Source organism: Lentinula edodes (genome assembly GCF_021015755.1).
Source record: "Lentinula edodes strain Le(Bin) 0899 ss11 chromosome Unknown C8R40scaffold_2, whole genome shotgun sequence".
Taxonomy (NCBI): Eukaryota; Fungi; Basidiomycota; class Agaricomycetes; order Agaricales; family Omphalotaceae; genus Lentinula; species Lentinula edodes.
The window spans coordinates 1,581,245-1,600,189 of record NW_025764308.1 but is presented as its reverse complement, the minus strand read 5'-3'; the positions used below and the strand labels follow the sequence as shown (position 1 = coordinate 1,600,189).

Here is an 18,945-nt window from a genome sequence, read left to right as displayed (position 1 = left end):
TATACCTATCGTGGATCATGTATTTCTTCCTCGTCGTTTTTGGTTATCATCCTCAGTACATATGTAAAAGTTTGTTTCTATTACATATACATACTCAAAAATGGGTATCGTGGAATTTAATCTAAGCGCTCAGGTTTTTAGCAAGCGCCGTCTCGTACTATATTTTCTGTTTTCATCCTCCTCTGGCCTGTCAATCATGTCGGGCTATGTTATGACCATAGACTCTGACGCAGAGGAAACTCCTTTGGAAACACATTCCCTAAAGGAAATCAAAGACGAGGCATTGAATCCCGACTTTACTTTTGATTTATCTGGAGACCCATATTCCGACCTACTAGAAGAGCGAAGAAATGGGCCAGATATCTTGAGGGGAACTAGACCGGTATGCACAAAACCTCACTCCCGTGTCCCATGAGTCAGCTTATGATACGAAATTATAGGAACCCATTTCTGTTGACGATATCATTGCGCGTCGCAAAGTTGCAAAACGCAAACGAGAGCATGAAAGCGATGAGGAAGATGAGGAAGATTCTGCTGAGGAAGAAGACGGGGATGGAGAAGATTCTGATGGCTTTGACGGTATTCACGAAGATGTTTCCGACGAAGAGGATGACCCTTTGGCCACTTCCGATGAGGGAGAAGATGAGGATAGCGGAGAGGAAAACGCCTTGGGACCAGATGAAGCAGACCTTTCAGACGCCGAGTCTTCTTCTTCGGATGATTCTGAACCAGAAACACAAGCGGAAAAGGAACGTAAAGCAGCATACTTTGATTCCGAAGTCGGTCCTTCCGACGCTCACGAATCTTTCCTCACTATGAACATCTCCCGGCCAATCATTAAGTCTCTTACCACCTTAGGCTTCCATCATCCTACGCCTATACAGGCCGCCACAATACCAGTTGCTCTTCTTGGCAAGGATATCGTTGGTGGTGCACAGACTGGTTCCGGTAAAACCGCCGCCTTCATAATACCCATGCTAGAGCGTCTATTGTATCGTGAAAAAGGAAAGAAGGCAGCAGCGACGCGATGTCTAATCCTCGTTCCCACTCGAGAACTTGCTGTACAATGTTACGACGTTGGGATCAAGCTAGGAACACACACAGATATAACGTTCTGCGTCGTTGTCGGTATGTCCTGCGAAACGCGGCTTGCTGAGATTTAAAAATTGTTTGTAGGTGGTATGTCCATCAAGTCGCAGGAGGCATCTCTCAGGAATAGACCAGATATCGTCATTGCCACACCGGGTCGTCTTATAGACCACATTCATAACTCTCCGTCATTTACTCTAGACTCCCTCGACATCCTCGTCCTGGATGAGGCTGATAGAATGCTTTCCGATGGATTTGCAGACGAACTGGCTGAAATAGTAAAAGTTTGTCCCAGGTCTCGCCAGACTATGCTGTTTTCGGCCACAATGACTGATTCTGTGGATGAGCTTGTAAAAATGTCGTTGAACAAACCTGTTCGCCTCTTTGTGGATCCAAAGCAGAGTGTCGCTAGAAATTTGACGCAAGAGTTTGTCCGTGTACGTGCAGCGAAGGAGTCTGAGCGCTCTGCCATGCTAGTAACACTATGCAAACGGACGTTCAAAAGTAATGTTATCGTCTTTCTTCGTAGCAAGAAACTCGCGCATCAAATTCGAATAGCATTCTCGATACTGGGAATGAAATGTGATGAACTTCATGGTGATCTTACACAAGAGCAGGTTTGTGATACGATTTGCACTTCACTCATGCGCTCACATCGCCCGATATAGCGTCTGAAGGCTTTGCAACAATTTCGAGATGGTCAAGTTGACTACCTGATGGCTACTGATCTGGCTGCCCGTGGTCTTGATATAAAGGGCGTAGAAACGGTCATCAACTACGATATGCCTGGTCAAGTTGAGCAGTATTTACATAGGGTTGGTAGAACTGCTCGAGCTGGGAACAAAGGACGGTAAGTGTCATGACGATTTATTTATGCGTCCAGTCCGTTCATTTCATCTAGGTCTGTAACCCTGGTCGGAGAGGCAGACCGGAAGATGCTGAAGGCGGCTATAAAGCATGGGTCAGACAAAGACAAAATTCGTCACCGAATTGTACCCCAGGACGCAGTCAACAAATGGGCCGAGAAACTCGAGAGTCTCAAGGAAGAAATTTCAGAAATCTTGCGCGAAGAGAAGGAAGAAAAACAGGTGCATATATCTGCGACTGATTCTCCTGAATTAATATTTACTAGAGGACCAAAAATTGTAGCTTCGACAAGCGGAAATGGAGCTGAAGAAAGGTCAAAACATCATTGAACATGAAGCCGAGATTTTCTCGAGGCCCGCGCGAACGTGGTTTCAGACGGAGAAGGAGAAGAAAAACGCCGAAGGTGATTCAGATTATCGTTGAGCTTCAAGCAGTTCTTTAAATGTCCGAATAGCCATCAGCAAAGCCCAATACGAAGCAGGCCAAAAGATATCGTCAGGGAAAGGAAAACAAAAAGCGTCTGCTGAAGAGGCCAAAGTAAATAATTTTTCCTTAACAACGATGGCGTGTTAATCTTGCTCTCTAGCTACAGCCCAAGCGAGATAAGTTTTCTGGTCTTTCCCGGAAAGCAAAGAGGCGGAAGATGGCGAGGGAAGAAGACGAAGAAATGGGAAACGAAGGCGCTATAAAATCGGCCATCCGATCTGCTAAGAAGGGCATACGACCTTCTAAAATTGGAGAGCCCGAACGACGTCCCGTGAAGACTTCGAAAACAAAAGAGAAGAAAAAGATCCGAAGAAAACTAACTTTGGGTAAAGGGGGGGCTTTCGAACGAGATCTTGGACAAAGTCGACATGAGGGCGCACGAGCGAAAAAAGGGGATATCATTGGGGCATGGGCAAAAAGAAGGGGTCGAAACGGAAGGCCAAATAAACATGCTGCATCCACATTGCAATCTTGTATCTATGTCCTAGGAGCATTACCCTGATAAAGCGGTATTCGAATTATCGTCCCCCCATTTTTCGGGATTTTTTGCTTCTTGAGAAAGGCGTGTGTGATGTCAGAAGATCATCCGCGCCTATTTTGTTTTCTTTGACGTGAGCCATCATGGGTTTACTTTGTTCTAAGCCTTCCACGCATTCTGGTGGACACACTGTGCTCGGGTCGACTTCTGATCACAATAATGGCGCATCTCGCACGAATGAAGCCGATCCTCGTGCAGCCGCGGTTCGTACTTTCCGGCTTCTCGACCAATTTTCGTTGGTCTAATTCTAGAGATGATGAAAGGCAGAAGCTGCAGAACGTCGTCTGAAGGCCGTCAGTTTCCTTCTCAGTCCCTTCTAGATCTCATAACTCATTAAAGGCTCAGTCACAGATGCGGGGAACTCATTCATCGAATCCAAATCAAGGTAAATTGGCTGCGCAAGCTTCGAAGCCTGCAAAAGTTGTACCAGAGTCACGACAAGAGGAAAGATTAGTGGTGAGTCGTGCTGTAAGCTGGCCGCAAACCTAGCTCATGCCTTTTCCTTTCCGTGAGTGGGACTAGCAGCCCGTGCCCGCGAGGAATTACCGGCGGTGGTCAAGGAAACTTTCCGTCCGCTATGGACAGATATACATGTTTAGGATTTAGCAATGATACCCGCTTCCTTGCAATGTACTACAACATATATTGAACACGTTGGTCTGGTTAGGCATTCCTAGGATTCAGGATCAAACATGCGCTTTGGCTCCTCAATAGTCTTCGGTCCGACAATCTGCAGTAGTAAAATTCACTTTCATGGGGATATGATATCCTTACGGTCCTTCAATGTACATTGTGCTATGTACATAAAACACGAGTTTACATTTAGTTTTTTTTCTTGTCCGTTTACATTGGTATCATTCTTAATAATGATGATGCATTTTCGTGGGGTTAAGCGCATTGATGGTGTACATACCTTTGCTTCACACCACATTGCGATACATAATCTAGTTGCTGGGTTGCGCTACTTGTAATGAATGAGCCCCGTAACGCCGCCATGGGAGAAAGTCTTGTGGAAGAAACAGCCTTATCCTGATAATTACATTCCGGAAGGCGCCTTGGACTCGTCATTGAGAAAGAATCGTATGTGCCAACTTCTGGATCAGCTTTCGAAAGCTTTCTGAGCTTGCTATCTTGTTCAAGCTAATTTCAAGCCATATACCTATTGGCCTCTGGTACATCTATCCACCGCAATTACCCAGCACCTAGCGACCATATTCATCTTTCTCTGCGTTTTCGTTCGGCTGAAAGACCATTCTTTGGATCCCCGTGTACTCATTTTCTTATCTTTGGGATGTTTCTTCCTGGGTTATCTTGTATGGGAGGTTCTTCAATACACACAAAATTTGGGTGGCAGCAATCACGGCAATGAAAGAAACGAACGCATTCGCCTTGACCGTGCGTGATTATTCTTAGGTTTCTCTTTTCTTCCTTCCATTCAGCAACTCACCGTTGTTCCTGACAGGCGTAAAAACATTCAAATCTTCTATCTTGATATTTCTCGCTCTGATGTCATTGTCTCCTGTTCTACGAACGTTGTCTGCGGCCACTTCGTCAGATTCCATCTGGGCACTCTCAGCATGTCTGTTCCTTCTGAATATACTACTAGCCGACTATGGTTCATCGAACCCAGTGATTCAAGGTAGACACGAAAGGTAAGGGTGGGGATTGGCATCCATTGGTTGATACATCTATGGAACTTCAATTGCTTACTTCTGACACTCAGACTGACCTCCGTTTTGTCCATGAATGCTGCCATATCATCTTCGGTCGTCCTAGCTTCTAGGTTGACCAATGATTTGGCTGTCTTTGCACTGATACAGTTTTCTGTGCAATCATTCACCTTATTTCCGATGCTTAGGCGGCGACTCCAAGTGCGTGTCGTTGATTTTCTTGCCAAATCCGAACAAGTATAATGCTAACCTTCTCAAATTGCTGTTTGTCTAGGCTTTCAGCGACAAAAAACCATCGACACAAGCAATGCAAACTCTTCTAACGTTGATTCTGTCAATATCTTCCTTCCTTTTGGCAATACCACTCTCGAGCACAATCGCTTTCCTGGTTCTGTTCGTTCTTCTGGCGGTCACAATGCTTGCTCCTGCGGTGTTGGTGTGGGCGCAGAAGTATAAAAAGTGGGTAGAAACATTCATATCTTTGCCCAAATGCCAGTAACTGATTCACTTGTTCGTTCGCAGTGAAATTAGGGGACCATGGGATGTTGCAGTTCCCAAATTGAATTAAACCTCAACTGATATGGTGACTCGCGAGCTGTATAGGAACTCTACCTTTGGGGGTCGTTGACCCAATAGCTATTCCCCAACCTCTTTCTCGTATCTGGTCTGGGGAGTACGAGCTTGGATAATTGACCCAGGTTCACGATGATCACGGATTCCCATTAGTTCCCATTCGGTTAGATATCTGCCTTCTGTTCGCACTTGGCTGGCTCGGAACGTTTTTGGCTTTAGCGATGGTCGATCAAGCACGAGATGGATCTTGTTCTTGTGCCTTCATCTCATTTGTTGGTGAATCATTCATTAATGTTTAGCGGCGGAGTTGGCCCGAGTGTAACTTCTTATGGCTTGTAGACCACCATGTATTGATTTTCACCCTGAATTCAGTTTTCTTCAGGCAACGAGGCAAGAGCTGTGAGATATAGAAACAATCGGGTCTTGGGTATGGTACGTTACAAGAATTTCAAGAGATATACTTTATACAGAAGAGCTATTCACAATACAACTTGAGATATATACAATAAACAGTATGCACAATGCAATAATCTATACAACAAAGCTGATGTCAGAACCCAAAAAATTGCTGAACGAGTGCAAGCAAGCCAAAAAAAAAAAGAAAGGAGAGTGATTAGTATGATGGTATGTATACAGTCCTCGTCCTCGTTTGCTCTAGTAAAGAAACACAGATGGCATGGCGAAACATCATGAAGGCGCGTCAAAATCATCGCTGTCGTCGTTCATCCGGCGTCGCTTAGCTGGTCCCGGCTGGAGGAGAGAGTCTGCAGACACGATGCCTCTAGATTCGAGGACGTCGCGAGACACTTTGGCTGGTCCATCTGCAGGCCTTTTAGACCTAACTCGAGTTCTGCGCAAAGCGCCGAAGGCCTGAGCTTTGATCACCGCCAGAGTACCCGACAGCGGAGCCACGCCAGGCGAAGGTGAGCGAGAGGAAGGCGCTGTTATCCGACGTGGACGAGCCTGGTGTTGACTGGAGTAGGAAGAATCGCCACCATCGCTGCCGTGCTGAGACCCTTGCTGAGAATCATTCTCACTTCCTGCGGTACCGCTTGTTATCGGGGGAAGGAGTGGAAGTAGGCTGGTACGGTCCAAAATAGCATCCATGCGTCGATTGTTTCCACCAAGTCTGTAGCGAACTCCCCCGTCGTTTCCTGAGCTTGAGGCGATGGCGGAAATATCTGCAGTGCCACCATGAAGAGAGATAACCTCAGCGCCGTGACTCTGTGTCGTTTGACGACGATACTCAAATTCTGGTCGATCCTGTGCGGCACCCTGCGCGTCGTTGAAGGCAAAAGGAAAAGGGGAAGTCAAAGCGGTCGTAGATGAAGAGGGTGGCGTAGATGAAGAAGGAGAAATAGATCGACTGTTTGGGAAGACGTATGGAACGACCGTGGGTTCTAAATTGTTCAAAGGTATTTTTTGGTCATCGGGATATCGATTGCCAATGAGATTCATATCGGATGCGGAGGTGAGTGTCGGTGATTCAACAAAATGCGGCGAATTGGAGGAGTGGCTACTGGTCTGTGTCCAAGAAGTATATGGTTGATTCTGGTGATTAAATGAGACTGAAGGTGAGGCAGGATACTGATTAAAACCCAGACTGTTATCAGGGTATTGTGTGCTGTTGAACGTCGTAGACGGCGGGGACGGGTAAGAGGGAAACTCTGATTCGGTCTCCGAATTTTGTCCTCGCTTTGGCCAAGACGCTCTCCAAAAGTTTTCTTGATTTCGTAGTGCTTGTCGCAGCTGATTGTTCTCTTGCTGTAATTCCTGAGCCTCGGTAGTCGCTTCCCGGCATGAGTCCTGAAGTACTCGGACAACTGATTCTAGGTTCACGACCGTCTCCTCTAGGGTAAAGTTAGCTGAATAGTATGCCTCAGTTTTGCATGACAACTGACCAAGAGTTGTAATGTAATTTGTGCGACGAGCTCGAAAAGCCGCTTGAGCATCAGCATTCTTTTTTTTCCTTAGTGCAATATCGGTCATTCGAGAAGGATTCTGTTCATCCGACTTGGTCGATTGGTTTGTCGTCGTCGTCGAAGAGGACATGGCCACAGTGGCGATGGGGAAAGTGGGATCCTACGAATTGCCAATAGCGGAGATCTAGAAGAGATTTAAAACACTTTGCATGAAATGCCACGAAAAGAATTCGAAGTAGGGCACGAGGTCAAACCCCTCCGCGGCTCTTTCAATCCCATCGGCTAACTAAACAAGAAGGCCTTACCATACAAATTAAGATTGAGACAACCTTGCGGCGCTGAATCCTGACAGCCAAACCTTTCTGGAAGCCTCCTCCTCCCACCTGCTTATCTCCATTAACTTTACGGAAAAGCTATCAGCCTTTTGATCCAGCCTCCGAGTTTAGTGACAGTCACCCACAGTCAGTCGTGACCGTCACGTAAGTCACTTACATAGTATGGATTCTATGGAAACGTTATAATTTGAGAGCAAGATATATTCGCAAACTTGTGGAAGATCAGAGGGCACAAAGACGTGTGTAAAATGCATACAAAATAATCAGAATGAAGTTAAAATAGGGCCGACAAGAATGGGATGTGGAGTGTGACTCCTTGCAGTCATTTTGTGCGAGTGTATGCGCATATATCCGAGTATCTTTGTGAAAGTGGTGAATACTGCATATCTTAACGCAGCGTAGCTAATTTTTATCTGGATTGACAAACACAATGACTAGGAAAAGACAGAGTTAGGCCGGGCCGATAGGACCTCATGGCCTCATTGATTGTGGAATGGTGAATACTCCGATTATTCGGCAAGGATTTTAATCTGAGAGACGACGTGATCTGGGAAATAATCCAATGAACAGTAGGTAGGTTGGCTCTTGTCGACGATTACTGTACTCACTGCATTTCATGAAAAGGAGGGCATGGGAAAATAAGATGTGACAATCATTATCACTACTCAATTGACCTGCCGGACGATTTCCTTTCTAGAGGGTCTCCCGATTCAAATCAGTTCGACTCAGATAACTGTTTAGCCTCGCGGTGATGTCTTCTCATCTCTCCTCGTCTAATGTGGTATCGCCTTCTTCTCCCTCATCGCCCTCCAGATCGAACGTCTCCAGCGTAGTACCCTTGCTGTCCAGTACGCATGCCACTCTTCGTCCTACTCGTCCATTCACTGCCAATGACACTGCTCCCGACCTGCACCCTTTTAATCCCCGGCTCTGCCTAATCGGAAGATATCCTGATTTCAACTGCAACAGGTTTGCTTTCAGTTTCCTATCTAACAGATGAAGCCTACACACATACCTGCCCCGCAATCAAACCTTGCGATGCGCTCTCGATCAGGCTTTCACGGGACAACCTTACGTACCCCTCTGGCTGAAAATCTGTGTACTCTAATTCACGATACGATAAAGTGCCAATGTATGCTTCTCCTGAATTGGAAAGAATTTTTAAGTACCAGAGAAAATCTTTCCCAATCGCCGGAGGAGTATTATTCAACTTTCACTCACCTTCATCGGTCCGATAAACAATTACGATAGTCTCATCGTCGAAGAATTCCAGCGCAAGCAGGTCCACGCCGACAACATCCTCTTCTTCGCCTCGACGGAGACAACATTCGTGCACCGCAACCTCGACATGAGAACTGTTATGTCCGTACCGCTGGCGTACAAAATTCACTGCATAGCCATTTGTTTGACGAGTTACACGAGAGCTGGAGCTATAAACTTACCAAAGGACCGATGTTCCGAAGTTGAGGCAGAGGGTGCGTGCATCACTAAATATTGAACGTAGTAACCGTCCTTTAGCGAAAGACTCGAATTTAGTTCATGAAACATTTGAATAGAAGTAATTACAGCATACCTCGCGCAAAGTATCTACCGTGATTCTGTCCCGAATGAGGAGGTCAGTTTGATTATCTCGCTGCGAGGCTGCTGTAGTCTGGTCAATTACGGATCCAGAACTTGCGGAAATGGTAGCAGCCCGTGTAGCTGCCGCCGAAGGGCGATCAAAGACTTCCCTGCAAGAGCTGGCGAAGGCACCGATGAGCGCAGAGAGATTTCGGTCAATAGATTCAAAGGGCTTGTCATTAAATCCCTGTGTGTCCCAATGATCAGTAATCTAGTCCGTGTATTATATGATACGGATGGATAACGCACGTCTGGTGGGACGGTAATTGGTGTTTCAGAGGGGTCTCGATGGTCTAGATACTCACGAGCCTTCTGAAGAGCAGCCCTCACAGTGAGATCGTACCCCGGAATCCCTAGGTCTTGGGGTACAAATGTAGGCACAGGACCCATGAACCATTGGTCAATCACACTTTTTTTAAGGCCCGACATAAGATATTGGTTGACTTCCAATATATCATGGCGGAGCGGAGTAGGAGTAGGAGTCTCACTCGAAGGACCGAGAAGGACCGTTTCTGATAACGCCGTCAACGCCACAGAAAAAATAAAAAATTTCTCACTCACCGTATCGAAGCCAGGTCATGAATTCTCTGAAACGGTTATGTTCACGTCGGGCAGCTGCAGCAAGCCAGCTGCTTAGTAGAATAGCTTGCTTGAGCATGATTAAACATTGGTCCACGGCTTCGCTCGGGATCTCAAATGACGAGTATAATGTCGGCCTTCAAGAAATCAAAAAAGAAGATGAGAAAATCGGTGATATTCAAGTTAGACAACTTCAACTCACAGAGACGCCCACCCTCGGACTTCCCCAAGCACCAGATGTAACCGTTGGCAAGCAGGAACCAGACGTTTTTCAGAATAATCACGTAACTTGACGAGGGCTTCTGTGACAGCGGAATCCCACTTCTGCATACCCTGTTTTGTGAAAAGAACCATATAGTCAGATCAAACATCCTCAACCTCGAATGAGAAGGGATACTTTACTCTCTCGCTCATCTGCGGCCCACTACCGAGGTAATCGCCCAAAGCCTCACTCGGACGGTCAGTCACTAGCAACGTAGTCAGATCGAGAATCCCACTCGGTCTTACTACAGAGGTAAAGGTTCATAGTTTATCTGGGAAGGGAGAAAGCTACATACGATGGTAATCATCTTGCTGCTTGGTTTCGTAAGCTGCAATCCACTTTGGGCCCAAATCCCGAGCACCACTGTTCGTATCTGAGCCGATCCAAGCTGCGCGCATTTCTTCAACGACCCGCAAGGCATACCAGCACAATTCCCTAGCGGTGGTGGATAACTTTGCAAAGTCCCGGACCTTACGTTCTTGTAAAAGGGACAGGGATACGTGAGTTGGCAACAGGTCCGTAAAGACACCGTCGTGGATTGGATGCGCCAAAAGAACGGGACTTTTAGGATTTTTGAACAACGATGCAATTGTAGTATTTGAATCGCCCAGTTTGAGGGAGCCTAAGGGATATGTCCCGTCCAGGAAACATAATAATCGACCAGAACGATCGGCGACGGCGAGTATACTATCCAAATTCGCATCGTCGACCTCATCCATAATCCCATTTTCTGCTGTCCTGTTAGTATCCGGCACGTTTATAGACGCGGATACAGGGTCCGGATGTAGCGTAGGCCATAATTCTATAACATCTGGGACGGATGCTACTCGACGAGCTGTTGTTTGTGAGCCTTGAAAGGCAAAGAGGTCAGTGGCGCTAAACTTTTGGGTTTAAATCGTATAATTATGCAGTAGAAGACGGTCAAAATCATACGTTAATTGCTTGGACTCATCCCGTAACTGATCCAACAGAGGGAGTGTTCGAAGGACGGAGTGGGCACTACCCGTCTTTAGAACGATATAAGGATCTAGAATGGAGTAGGTGAGCCTTCACTGACAATGATGTTATTTCTCCTGAATATGTCCGGTATTGGAGATTTTTCAGGCTTTTCTTGATGAAACCACCAGATGTTGGTAAGCTGCGGGATCGGTACATCGGAGGTGGGGATATGTATAACGCGTTCTGAACGGCCATCTTGAATAGAGTGCAATGTAATCGATGGAGGATTATGCGCAACCGCGATACTCTGTCCTATAATCTTGAGAATGAGCCAGAAGGTCGTAAAACGTTGAGCTTTCTAGAACATGCGCACCATCCGGGCTCCATGCAACTCCGACGATGCGCTCACTGCTGGTACTGACATCGATCTCCCAAGTCTTTGAGCCCTGCATCTTCCATAAACTCATCCTATCATGGCCTCCCAGACGAGTGACAAGAACAAGTAAATCTTTGTCTGGACAGCATGCTGAAGCTAGTAACCGGGAAGACAGAGGGAGCTGAACAGCAGCCAAGGATGCGAAATCATTTGAGTTCATGTCTTTCGGGAATTGTTGAGACAATTTGAGATGGCTTGGGAGTGCTCACTGTTCGCGGTAGAAAAGAAAGATGGACATGCACACATGACCGTTACTCTTTGCAGAACTATAAGATACAAATACAACGACAGCCTCAATTAAGCAGCCTCATTAGACACATGAACATATTGTTCACTCCTACTACGACTACCATGACCCATACGATTTCCCAGCCGAGAAAGACTGAGTTCTTCTACTGGCATTCGTGACCTCAGATGCTAAGTACAAGAACGAGTAAGTGGGATGTAACGCCATAATTAGGACTGTATACACACCTCCCACCAAGTAACACCATTGTTCCACGTCGAACCAACGTCAAGTCCAGCCTTCTCCAACCGTCTCTTTATTCCTGCTCCAAGTAAAAGGCCAAAGACGACTAGTAGAAATATAGTGACCACCAGTTGATCCCTAGGCGAATCGCGTTCTGAAAGACATCTGCTGAGTTCATCAGACCGAGGCAGAGTGAGAACAGCACTCACGGAAGCACCGAGCTTCAACGTCGCCCTCTTTCCCAGTCGCTGTATCAGGATCCGTATCCCCAAGAGAGGCGCCGGCACAAATAGCTAGATTCTGGTTTAGACACCACTGCTTTGTGCAGGAAAGACAAGGTTGTGATGGAGTATCGGGAAGAGTCAGGTGTAGGATCGAGTAATTGGACTGGAAGCATATGCCTAAGAAACCTTATTAGTTGTGGCCAGCGAGTACACCGTTCGGACTTGCATTTGCAAAAATTAGTCGCTTCCCATTTATTCAAGATGGCTTGAGTACATAGCTACCTCAAGAGTAAGTACTCAAGTGCCAATTCAACAAAGAGGGTGCAAATTTCTCACAAATGATGAACAAACGAGGATGAAAGTCAAGATCCATGGTTTTGTCATCGCAAGCGGGAATACAGGCGCATTTGGTGGCTGTACCGTCCTGTATGATCATTGCCGAGGAGTCGCGGCAGCTGCACAGTATGTAGAGTATTATATTTGATTCTCTCCGTATTGTAGGCTCTCCTTGGACAACACTATCGGGATGTATATATGTTCACCGGTTTCCAGCCACTCACCCTCCGCCACCTCGTTTCCTTCCAGCTCTCAGACACAGTCCCCTGTAACATCAAAGCCCTCCCGCCACTCCTAATTCTGATTTTCCATCTACTGATACACCCCACACTACCTCGATCCAGTTACCTGAAGCTTATGTTCGGCTTTGTCACCCATTCCTTGAACTACTCATCAGAGTTATCAGATTTTTGACCCCCACCCTTTCAGACCTCGAGTTTCATGTCGAACAGCGGGATGTCCCTTTGTCGTGTGGATGAGCACAAATCCGATGACGTTTACGAATAATGCGTGTGGTCAAGAAGAAGGGAAGCTTGGCAAATGTACGATGGGTCTCCTCCTTGTCCGAAAAATTGAATTATTTGCATTTCGATTACGTTCGTAGAGTGGAGAATACTTTTGTCGACTGAGGCGATAGAGATCTATATACTCTGTCGCGAGATGAGTGAAGAGGATTGGGAGATGTGCAATGAATTGTAGTGGGGAGGAGTAAAGGGACGAAAGACGTGGGATGGATATGAATGGTTCCAATAATTTTATAGAAGCATTGAAGTTCGAGGAGGAAATGCAGACTAGATTGTGAAGGGATCAAAGCCAAGACGCCTGTACGCTTCTGACATGGATTGATTGTCGGCCAGAAGATAAATATGGAGGTTGCACTTCGATAGAACCCACCTGCTAGTGTTTGGGTGCTCCTAGTATGAAAGTATTGACATCCTACATCTGGTTAACGACAAAGAGTGACAAGTAGTAGATAACGCATGTGTATATTGTCATTGAGTCTAAGGCGTTGTGGAATGATAATTGAGCTTGTTGTAGCTAAAGATTGGCTCGTGTAGAGTTTACTGCATTCCAACTTGCTCCAAATGATTGATTGAGCTGTGCGAGACCTAATTCGACGTTTCTGGCGATTTTGTTTTTGAGGCTCGAAAAAGAAAACAAAGAATGAAGGAAATTCCTGTGGCTGTGCTATTTCCTCCTTCAACGCCAACTTTAAGTTCCACGGACCAGCTCCCTTCAGCCTGCTGCAGAGATGTCTGCGGAATTCGACGATGTCCTCACAAATCAGCCAGTAGTCATTGACAATGTCAACTATCATCCTCTACTCAAATCTATAGCTTTGAACTGAACAAATTACCCCAGGGTTCCGGAACTATAAAGGCAGGTTTCGCTGGTCAAGACCACCCCAAATGTTTCTTTCCATCGTTGTACGTTGTGACCGTGTTTCTTGATGCCACACGGATATCTTATTATCTTTATCTGTACATTGTACGTGATTCAGTGTAGGCCGACCGAAACATGTCCGTGTATTGGCCGGCGCGCTTGAGGGCGACGTATTCATCGGTAAACGCGCACAAGAGTTCCGAGGATTGCTCAAGATCAAGTACCCTATGGAACATGGAATAGTGACAGATTGGGATGATATGGAACGGATATGGAGCTGGGTGTACGCTGAGGAACTTGGAACATTGAGTGAAGAGGTGCGACGGCTGCACTTTAATGTTTGATTAAGGTTTTAATATCGTGAACTAGCACCCAGTCCTACTAACAGAAGCGCCATTAAATCCAAGAAGTAATCGAGATATTGCAGCGCAAATATTCTTCGACACATTCAACGTACCAGCATTGTACACTTCCGTACAAGCCGTTCTTTCATTGTAACCATCGTGCATCCTCTCTGAGCCATGCGTATAAATTTACTGTTCAACTAGATATTCATCCGGGCGAACAACTGGAATCGTGCTAGATTCCGGAGACGGTGTCACACACGCAGTACCAGTATACGAGGGATTCTCAATGCCTCACGCCATAAGACGAGTGGACATCGCAGGACGGTGCGTCTCTTTCCTGTAGAATACCAATGCCCCGCACTCACACGACCTATCATATTCCAGAGACGTAACAGATCACCTACAATTATTACTACGAAAGTCCGGCCACCACTTACATACAACAGCAGAACGAGAAATAGTTCGGACGATCAAGGAAAAATGTTGTTACGTCGCGCTGAATCCTGCAAAGGAGGAAAAAGATGCGGTTGGACATACCGAGGAATTCAGACTACCGGATGGGGCCGTCATTCAGGTATGAACTTCCTCTTTCCTTGTAAATATTTCCATCTAAAGCTCTTCATAGCTGGGCGCTGAGAGATTCCGTGCCCCAGAATTACTGTTCAACCCAGAGATAATCGGGCAGGAATATGCCGGTGTACACCAGGTTATCGTTGACTCGATTAACCGCGTGGATTTGGATCTGCGGAAGAGTTTATTTTCGAACATCGTGCTGAGTGGCGGAAGCACACTATGCAGAGGCGCGTCTTCCCTTGTCCTCGAGGATTGATTCTAGACTGACCGACCGACTAAAAAGGCTTTGGTGATCGACTTCTAAACGAAGTGAAGAAACTTGCACTCAAAGATGTCAAAATCAAAATTTACGCACCTCCTGAACGTAAATACTCTACTTGGATAGGCGGCTCGATTTTGGCGGGTTTGAACGCTTTCAAGAAGGCAAGTTCGACCTTGATCTTGGTTTCTGTGCAAATGCTAAACCTTTGCTCCATTTCACAGATGTGGGTTTCTGCAGAGGAATACCAAGAGGATCCAGATATCATCCACAAGAAAGCTGGCTTTTGATGCAGCTCTATTTTGGCTTTTTACCATCACCGATATGATACCCGTATACTTCACTCCGACTTCACACACTTAATACGACGTCTTATGCTACTGTAATGGTTGTATAAATATGGGACTCGATATCTTGCTTTCGCTAAATAGATAGTTCGTCCTGGACTGAACGCAAACCCGTAGAACCACAAAGTACCATGACCAAAGGAAAAAGATGGAGTTGGTATCGAAAAGAGGGTATGAGTATGTTATCAGTTAGCCATATAAGCATTAGCCGTAAATTCTCCTAGTTGGATGAGAGCAAGCTGTAGCTGAGCGAGAACCTGAGGACCTGCACTAGCTGTAGGACTGGCGCTAGCAGAGGAAGAAGTTGAACTCGAACTCGAACTTGAACTCGTGGTAGTAGCTATATCTATGCTGATCAGAAGTCTGAATTATATGAGATCTGCGAATGACTGACCAGAAGATGAAGAACTGGAGGTTGATGTCCACGAAGATGTACTCTCGGTGCTGCTGGAGGACGAAGACGTGGTGCTCGGTGGAGGAGTCGAGGTAGAGGTAGGTGTTTGGGTCGTTGAAGGTGGGGTATACTGGGACGTTGATGAAGTCGATGTGGATGATGAGGAACCATCTGCAAATGACCATGTCCCGCCGTACATTTCGCCAATCTGATTCGGATCACCGCCCGACAAAGCAGCGAAGAGCGAATACGTGAGATCTAATTGACCATAAGCGCAAGTCGGGCACTTTGAACGACGTTAGACAGAGTGAGGAAAGAAATATATGGAATAGCGTATGAACACGCACTTCATCCGTAACCTATGAAAGGGATTTAGTCTTGAGTTTTATGAGAAAGGCTGGAAGAACTTACCTGAGCCGTAACTGTTTTTCCTCCATAAGAAAGGGTGACCATTTCGTAGCAGTGTGAACCGCCGTCCCATTGCTGCATGAATATTAACCCCAAACTGCCAGGTGATAGGATTGAGGCGAAATTTTGCTCACATCACTGTTCAACGCCACGATCTTGAGGCGAGTCAATACTCCTGTCAGCCAACTATTGCGACAAACTCACGTAGTCACTAGCAGTCTAGAAATCACATTAAAACGACAGCGAATGTGGGAGAAATGTGGATACCTACATTTGTGGTCCCGCATGCCCCTCTGGACTCAGATTAGATAAAGAAATGTCGAAAGCACTACAGTTACTCACAGCCCAGCAACATAATAGGTGAAGTCTCCGGTGGTTGAATCTCTTTTCAACTTTGACGCGGGGGTAACGTTCCTGTTGACATGACTAACCCGAACTTTGCCATGTCCAGGTGATGCTTGTGTAGGAGAAAAGAAACACGAAATAGCAAGACAAAGTAACGACAGGTAGGAAAAAGAGTGCATAGTTTTTTGTTTTGGGTGATTAGGTTGGGTGTAACACTTACGAACGTGAACAAATCAACCTGTCCAGATCGTTCACGGCAAAGTGACTTTTCGGTGCCTGGCGCGGCACTCGCAACCAATTATTCGAAAAAAAATTATCGCATTCGAATCCCGAAACAACTTGAACGAATTCTCTTCGAAGTATACTCAGTCAAAAGGTGCATGGAAAAGGATAAGTAAAGAGAAAAGAAAGAGAAATCGGCTGCGGCGCAGCTTTTGCTTATATGTATAAGTGTTCATATACTATTATAGAATAATACAGCAGCATGGCGCAGTGGTAGCGCGCGGGGCCCATAACCCCGAGGTCACTTGATCGAAACAAGTTGCTGCTATGAAATTTTTGCTCTTTTTTTCCCTTCATACAGGCAAATGAACGAGTCTTCTGCCTCAACATGGCTGCTGAAATGAAGAACTACATAGTCCTTTAGGATACAGACAAAAACTTGTGATCAAAAAGCAAGTATGATCCAAAATCTGTCCCTTTGGGTTGTAAATATTAACGATTATACATTTTATACAGTGTGATAACTTGAGCGAGTACTTGTGTAGATAAATTTGAGAATAGCAGATACGGAGCCTGACTGGACCTAAGATGTCTTCATGTATCAGATGTATCAGATACTTCTAGCTTCAGCCTTCTAATCACCTCCAGACATTCGAACAGGTATTGGAGGTTGATCAGGAAGACGCTGAAAACCTCGATTAGCGGTGGTCATCGCTGGAAGCCGCAAGAAATTCACCTTGAATAAGTACTTGCAAACAAGATAGCCCTTCGGGTTCAGACCTTTTTGCATCCAAGCCTGCAAGACAAAGATGAGATGCCACAAAGGAACAACCCGAAAATGGAAGTTGCTCACAGATTCAACCGTGTATAAACCATCATAGCGGTAACTATAATAGTGAGAAGTCAGCTCAAGCCTAGTGAAAGTTGTACATTAGTCACCCTTCGGTAGGTGCATAATTAGATGTTGATTTGAAGCCCCGGATGACTCGCACTGGTTTCTTTGTCTCAGCAGATTTCTACGTCGTTTTGTTAGTGGAGTTAAATGATTTTGCGCAGAGTAATAGTACCTTCAATGCAGCGTTGAACTAGATTCGCATAAATTCAGCGACAGAATGACGTTGCGAGAAGAGAACACACGAACAGAATGATCAAATGATTGATCCGAGCTCTGAGGCGCAGTCCGAAGCTACGACGTATTCAGTCAGCGAAATCTTGACATTCAACACTAATTTCCCTAACATTTTTGGGTGCAGTCTTTGTTCCCCTGAGGTCACGACCGCCTGGAGCAATTTTGAGGAGAGGGAATGAATGGATGAGGAATATAACGGACCAGATCCAGTATACGTACTGTCAATGGTAGCATAAGCAATGGTCTGGTTCATATCCAAACCCGGGACTCACAAAGCGTATCCATCGTCTATATCATCGTCATATCCACCACTCAAAGCTACACTGTATGCACCCTCCGGACCACCCGAAATGCCTGCGACCCAGGGTCTAAATGGTAAAGCTAAAAAGGTTATCCTGCAGTGCAAACACTTCGAAGCTCACGCGTGGATCGAGTCAGCGCTACACCCTTGTCTACTTTCCCACCATGTTCCGACCTCAATTCCCGGTATAGCGCCAAACTTCTTACTGGTGAACGAATATCAGTTCAAATGTGAGTTGAAAAAGACTCAAAACCCACGGGTCGTGCACTCGCTTGCCATCTTCACGACCTAGTGGTCCAGTGTTTTTGGTGACACGAATTCCAGCCTTGAAAGAGTCGGGAATATAATCCTCCGAAATTATTTCCGCGCTATAGTCGATGGCTTTTCCACTATTACGCGTGCTTCTGCGGAGGGTGGAATTTTGGCGATCGGACGAGGCATCCAAAGTTCGAGATGACTTTTTCTGTGGAGAGTCGTTGTCTTCAATTTGCTCGATTTTGCGCTTCTTCGCGGTAGCTTGAGGCTTTCGGGGTTTCTCTACAGGTTCGAAGAATGGTTTGTTAAGGCCCAATTCTTCCAATAACTTTTTGTTCCTGTATCACATGAGTGCTCAGCCTGCAACCATTTCGAGTAGCAGGAATACTCACTTGGCTATGTTTGCAAGACGTTGCTTCTCATATGCGGACATCGAAAACAAGAATAAGGCAAGAAGTGGGGTGACTCTGAGGACAAAAAGAAATTATAATTCAAATTAGAAAATGGTTCCGTTAACCCGTGACGTGATAGTGTGACAACGCGTCTGGTCACATCCTGACCGGAGGTTCCTACCCAAACAGCACTCTTCCTACGTAGATGATGATACTGTTTGTCACTCAACTAAGCAACGTCAAAT

The 18,945-nt window shown here is 45.9% G+C and overlaps 8 protein-coding genes and 1 non-coding gene across 9 annotated transcripts; 4 read left to right on the top strand and 5 right to left on the bottom strand.

The window, feature by feature from the left end:
* Nucleotides 1–196: 196 nt before the first annotated feature.
* C8R40DRAFT_1165641 (P-loop containing nucleoside triphosphate hydrolase protein) lies at nt 197–2,944 on the top strand (the record flags this gene model as incomplete). The annotated part of the gene is made up of 8 exons (XM_046230727.1): nt 197–382; nt 441–1,128; nt 1,177–1,706; nt 1,758–1,939; nt 1,991–2,177; nt 2,239–2,359; nt 2,411–2,493; nt 2,543–2,944. The coding sequence occupies 8 exons, from the start codon at nt 197–199 to the stop codon at nt 2,942–2,944; spliced, it is 2,379 nt and encodes a 792-aa protein (XP_046091795.1).
* A 924-nt stretch (nt 2,945–3,868) lies between these two features.
* On the top strand, nt 3,869–5,627 carry C8R40DRAFT_1243925 (phosphatidylinositol N-acetylglucosaminyltransferase subunit C). The gene is made up of 6 exons (XM_046233599.1): nt 3,869–4,060; nt 4,121–4,375; nt 4,443–4,632; nt 4,704–4,851; nt 4,925–5,109; nt 5,173–5,627. The coding sequence occupies exons 1-6, from the start codon at nt 3,955–3,957 to the stop codon at nt 5,216–5,218; spliced, it is 930 nt and encodes a 309-aa protein (XP_046091794.1). The 5' UTR covers nt 3,869–3,954; the 3' UTR covers nt 5,219–5,627.
* A 1-nt stretch (nt 5,628) lies between these two features.
* Nucleotides 5,629–7,596, bottom strand: C8R40DRAFT_1081387 (uncharacterized protein). Its single transcript, XM_046227145.1, has 2 exons — nt 7,125–7,596; nt 5,629–7,073 (listed from the first exon to the last, which is right to left on the bottom strand). Exons 1-2 carry the CDS (start codon nt 7,273–7,275, stop codon nt 5,911–5,913), a joined length of 1,314 nt encoding a protein of 437 aa, XP_046091793.1. The 5' UTR covers nt 7,276–7,596; the 3' UTR covers nt 5,629–5,910.
* A 408-nt stretch (nt 7,597–8,004) lies between these two features.
* On the bottom strand, nt 8,005–11,548 carry C8R40DRAFT_1081380 (anaphase-promoting complex, cyclosome, subunit 4-domain-containing protein). Its single transcript, XM_046227144.1, has 14 exons — nt 11,254–11,548; nt 10,999–11,192; nt 10,875–10,948; nt 10,237–10,817; nt 10,082–10,185; nt 9,882–10,012; nt 9,662–9,816; nt 9,350–9,612; nt 9,054–9,287; nt 8,923–8,992; nt 8,702–8,869; nt 8,496–8,623; nt 8,106–8,440; nt 8,005–8,054 (listed from the first exon to the last, which is right to left on the bottom strand). The coding sequence occupies exons 1-13, from the start codon at nt 11,474–11,476 to the stop codon at nt 8,240–8,242; spliced, it is 2,526 nt and encodes an 841-aa protein (XP_046091792.1). The 5' UTR covers nt 11,477–11,548; the 3' UTR covers nt 8,005–8,054; nt 8,106–8,239.
* C8R40DRAFT_1081377 (uncharacterized protein) lies at nt 11,549–12,433 on the bottom strand. Its single transcript, XM_046227143.1, has 5 exons — nt 12,346–12,433; nt 12,236–12,287; nt 11,995–12,186; nt 11,791–11,939; nt 11,549–11,733 (listed from the first exon to the last, which is right to left on the bottom strand). The coding sequence occupies exons 1-5, from the start codon at nt 12,391–12,393 to the stop codon at nt 11,614–11,616; spliced, it is 561 nt and encodes a 186-aa protein (XP_046091791.1). The 5' UTR covers nt 12,394–12,433; the 3' UTR covers nt 11,549–11,613.
* A 1,164-nt stretch (nt 12,434–13,597) lies between these two features.
* C8R40DRAFT_1158144 (actin-related protein) lies at nt 13,598–15,197 on the top strand (the record flags this gene model as incomplete). The annotated part of the gene is made up of 9 exons (XM_046229703.1): nt 13,598–13,651; nt 13,708–13,772; nt 13,847–14,045; nt 14,098–14,222; nt 14,277–14,399; nt 14,460–14,649; nt 14,701–14,875; nt 14,932–15,071; nt 15,132–15,197. 9 exons carry the CDS (start codon nt 13,598–13,600, stop codon nt 15,195–15,197), a joined length of 1,137 nt encoding a protein of 378 aa, XP_046091790.1.
* Nucleotides 15,198–15,307: 110 nt separating this feature from the next.
* Nucleotides 15,308–16,812, bottom strand: C8R40DRAFT_273601 (RlpA-like double-psi beta-barrel-protein domain-containing protein-containing protein). The gene is made up of 8 exons (XM_046234559.1): nt 16,399–16,812; nt 16,328–16,349; nt 16,261–16,275; nt 16,191–16,211; nt 16,060–16,131; nt 15,996–16,007; nt 15,649–15,934; nt 15,308–15,594 (listed from the first exon to the last, which is right to left on the bottom strand). Exons 1-8 carry the CDS (start codon nt 16,578–16,580, stop codon nt 15,440–15,442), a joined length of 765 nt encoding a protein of 254 aa, XP_046091789.1. The 5' UTR covers nt 16,581–16,812; the 3' UTR covers nt 15,308–15,439.
* A 67-nt stretch (nt 16,813–16,879) lies between these two features.
* C8R40DRAFT_t29 lies at nt 16,880–16,951 on the top strand. Its single transcript has one exon. It is a non-coding gene; the product is annotated as a tRNA-Met (tRNA).
* A 62-nt stretch (nt 16,952–17,013) lies between these two features.
* Nucleotides 17,014–18,881, bottom strand: C8R40DRAFT_1081365 (PUA-like domain-containing protein). The gene is made up of 12 exons (XM_046227142.1): nt 18,701–18,881; nt 18,311–18,646; nt 18,175–18,258; nt 18,025–18,120; nt 17,954–17,970; nt 17,863–17,903; nt 17,765–17,809; nt 17,691–17,708; nt 17,563–17,639; nt 17,477–17,510; nt 17,360–17,419; nt 17,014–17,308 (listed from the first exon to the last, which is right to left on the bottom strand). Exons 1-12 carry the CDS (start codon nt 18,739–18,741, stop codon nt 17,258–17,260), a joined length of 900 nt encoding a protein of 299 aa, XP_046091788.1. The 5' UTR covers nt 18,742–18,881; the 3' UTR covers nt 17,014–17,257.
* Between the last annotated feature and the right edge of the window lie 64 nt (nt 18,882–18,945).